The sequence below is a fragment of the Sinocyclocheilus anshuiensis genome, unplaced genomic scaffold (genome assembly GCF_001515605.1).
Source record: "Sinocyclocheilus anshuiensis isolate Anshui unplaced genomic scaffold, SAMN03320099.WGS_v1.1 scaffold1832, whole genome shotgun sequence".
NCBI classification, from domain to species: Eukaryota; Metazoa; Chordata; class Actinopteri; order Cypriniformes; family Cyprinidae; genus Sinocyclocheilus; species Sinocyclocheilus anshuiensis.
Genome location: NW_015555884.1, coordinates 657,462 through 661,266, shown reverse-complemented (window position 1 = coordinate 661,266; position 3,805 = coordinate 657,462). Strand labels below are relative to the sequence as shown.

General features: G+C 34.4%; 1 protein-coding gene across 1 annotated transcript in view; it reads left to right on the top strand.

Annotated features, from left to right (window-relative positions):
• LOC107675856 (C3a anaphylatoxin chemotactic receptor-like) overlaps nucleotides 1-1,923 on the top strand; it is a 2,684-nt gene extending 761 nt beyond the window's left edge. Inside the window, exon 2 of the mRNA XM_016470349.1 lies at nucleotides 959-1,923. Within this exon, the coding sequence (XP_016325835.1) occupies nucleotides 959-1,923 (965 nt within the window). The remainder of the gene's footprint in view (nucleotides 1-958) is intronic.
• The last annotated feature ends 1,882 nt before the right edge of the window (nucleotides 1,924-3,805 follow it).

Sequence of the window (3,805 nt, the reverse complement as noted above, 5' to 3'; positions counted from 1 at the left end):
TATATATATATATATATATATATATATATTTTATTTTTATTGTTATTTTTTTTTATGTAATTGCGGCTTTTTTATCTCACAATTCTGACTTTTTTCTCACAATTGTAAGTTTACATCTCATAATTCTGACGTTTCTTTCAAGAATTTCATGATACAAACTTGCAATTCTGACTTTTAAAAAAATAATAATAATTGTGAGATATAAATAGCATTTTCAGGTTATAAAGTCTGTGAGACGTAAACTAGCAATTCTGAGAAATGAAGTCAATTGCGAGATATAAAATTGCAATTCTGATATTTTGTTTCTCAGAATTGTGTGATATAGCCTGAACAAGTAATTGCACGTAGCCTATACAGTCAGAATTGCAGGATATAAACTCACAATTGTAGGAAATAAAGTCAGAATTGCTAGTTTGTATCACGTAATTCTGAGAAAAAAGTCAGAATTGTGAGATAAAATGTTGCAATTACTTTATACAATTATATACAATATAATTATTTTTTTGTATTCAGTGGTCGAAACAGGCTTCCGTAAGATAATTGCTGGAATGACAGCATTGTAATATTTGAACACTGAATTTAATTTAGTCTTCTTTCTTATGTGCATTCTGAATTGTGATGTCTTCTTTATTGAATCTAAACACAAAAACTGTTTTTCCCCCCCAATATCTATTCCAAACTCAGCAGGTGCATTATTGCTTTAATTCACAGTTCATTCACAACACATCTTTCACAATTAGTAATATTTTCTAAGACTGATGAAATCGAATCTTTTTGTCAATAACTGGTACATCAACATTGATTGCCACAGTAATGGCCATATAAAGCATGAGGTCAGTGCCAAAAGTTTCTTATTCAATAGTATAAAAAGACCCCTGACCAAAAACCTTTCTTTGCTTCTGAAACAGACCCAAAATCAGCCCTCACTGTGTCTTCTCTCTCTTCCTTCTCTGCATAGAAAACACCAGTTTCGAAGCTGAAAACATGACCAGAGACACAGCGCATAACATCACAATGCAGCAAGAGGAATTCACAAGCTTTGAGATTTTTGTTTTATGTATTTTCTTTGCCACCTTTGTTGTGGGTCTCGTTGGAAATGGGCTTGTCATATTTCTGACTGGCTGCAGAATGAAGACGACCGTCAACTCCATTTGGTTTCTCAACTTGGCAATTGCAGACTTCATTTTCTTGTTATCCTTAATCTGTTATTTAGTTACTGTCTCAGTTTTGGACAGGTGGAACAGTGATTTAATGATTTTCATTTTATTCATGCTGCTACCACTAAGTCTGTTTACTAGTATTTTTTTTCTTGTAGTTATCAGTCTGGACCGATGTGTGTGCACATGGATGGTGGTTTGGGCTAAAAATAAACGAACTTTACTTAAAGCCAGGATCATCTGCATAATTGTGTGGGTTTCATCCTTCAGCTGCAGCATTCCTTTCTTTGAAGACATAACGTCTCTGGTCACATATGAATTTATAGTGGGCTTCCTCATCCCCCTTCTGATCATTGTAACATCATATATAGCTATTGGAGTACGAATCAAACGCCTCAAAATGGGAAAGCAGCTCAAGTCATACCATGTCATTATAACTGTAACTCTGGTATTTTTCATATGTTGGTTTCCATACTATGTTTGCCTTTTTTATTCAATAACTGCAGTAGGAAATAACCCGAGTGCCAGTGATCAATACATATTTAAGATTGTCAGTATCTACCTGGTTTGTTTAAACAGCTGTCTGAACCCCGTTCTCTATGTGTTCATGTGTGATGAGTATAAGAAGAAGCTTAAACAGTCTCTGCTGCTGGTGCTGGAGACGGCTTTTGCTGAGGATTATCTGGACTTTAAGGCAGATGCAAAAGGACGAGCAGGACATGGAAACCAAACTGAAATGTTAGATATGTTGAAAACTGGTCCCTAAATAAACCTGGATCTAATCCAGTATGTATATAGTCCTTATCTAGCAACTACAAAATGTATGTTTGATGCATGACTGTGTGTTCAAGTATAGGCAAATTAATATATTATATATGAATCCAAATATGCAAAAGCTCATTTTGATATGCTGATTTCTGTTTGAACTTTATTCTGATTAAAACCACAAAGATTCATGTTACCTGCTGTAATGGCTCCTGAAGGTTTTCTTCTGATTAAAAGAATCACGCTTCAACTGATGTCTTAACGTTTAATGTCTTCTTTGCAAAGAGTTTAAGTATCGGCGTCATCGCCATCTTGATCCTGTTTCGACATCACTTGAACATCGTGACACCCTTTGGATATCAACATCTTGACATCTTTACATCATGACACCGTGAAAAACTGAAACAAATAAAATTACATTCAGATACATAACCTGTGAGTGTGTTTCTGTTTTTACCGCAGTTTAACCAAGTCTGCTTCTTACTGAACCAATATCAATACACACAGTACATTAACTTTGCAAATTAACAGATGAAATCCAAAGAATAAACAACATACCGTGTGCGCCTTCTAATCAGAAATCCAGGAGACATTAGAGGACATTTATGTAGGCATTCCTTCTAACAAATAATCTTACAATCGATCAGCTCTTAGCATTTGTGCATTTCTTTGTGGATCTGATACTCACATGGCTAGATCACGTGACAAATTCAACTAACGTTACACATATTTCACCTGCAGGTGTCACTATTACCCAGTATTTATAATACTCAAATACAATTTCCAAATGAACATTCATAATACATTACACACCATTTGTGAACTAAATACCTTTTCACAAAATAAATGACTGAAATACTTAAAAGAAAATACAACCTTTTCTGCGACAGCTACACTGCCACCAAAATTACAAAGATTTGTGTTCTGATCAGAATCAAATAAATCTGGTAATTTTTCTATAAGCTGACACTTAACCTTTGAACACCTTTCAATACCTTTGTAACAAGAATTATTTTAATTTTACTTGATTCTTCTTGACCAACTCTTATTTAGATGGTGAGATATCTATTTTGCATTATTCAGTCATTGTTTAGGAATTGTTCTCAACTATTATCACCAATTTTTGAACTGGACGCTCAAGGAAAGATGTTTGCGTCAAGCGTTCACCTTTCTTTCCCAAATTACTTTGACCCATTTGGAGTTTAGCTTTCCGCACTAAACCATCATCGTCTGCACTTGTCTCAACGTGAATTCACTGGCAGATGAAGTGGAGCGTGAACAGAGAAATATATGAAGCGTATTCCATGCTAAAATCAAACGTTCATTCGAACGACCGATCGAACATCTATCCGAACGTCTCGAGCTTTGAGCGTCTTACACTGCGGGTGCCCACGTGATGCCAGCGTCTTGAAATTAGCTGGTGTTTAAACATTTAAGGAGCCAAGCTGCTGTGTAAAGACTATAAATGGACATTACAAACATTACAATAATGATGTTTTATACCTAAAATAATACATTACAAGCATTACAATAATGATATTTTATACCTAAAATAATACTCAACCATTTCCTGCATCCTGCTGTACTTCCCGGCATAAGTCTTTAAAGGTGTTGTAGGCTAATAAGTCGTTCTGAGTAATAAATTGAAAAAGCTCCCACCTGTATATGACTAAACAAAATAACATGTAGTTTACTTGAGGTTCTGCTATAAATGTGTCTATTAAAAACATTAATTTAAATTAATTAATTATACAATTTTTTTTTAAATGAAGACTTCCCGAGTTTTTGAACGGAAGTCCCGAATGACTTATTAAAGGTCATTTAATGAATTTTAATGATTTTCAATGCCCCGCAGAAACCCTGCCTTTGTTGGAAATGTAAAT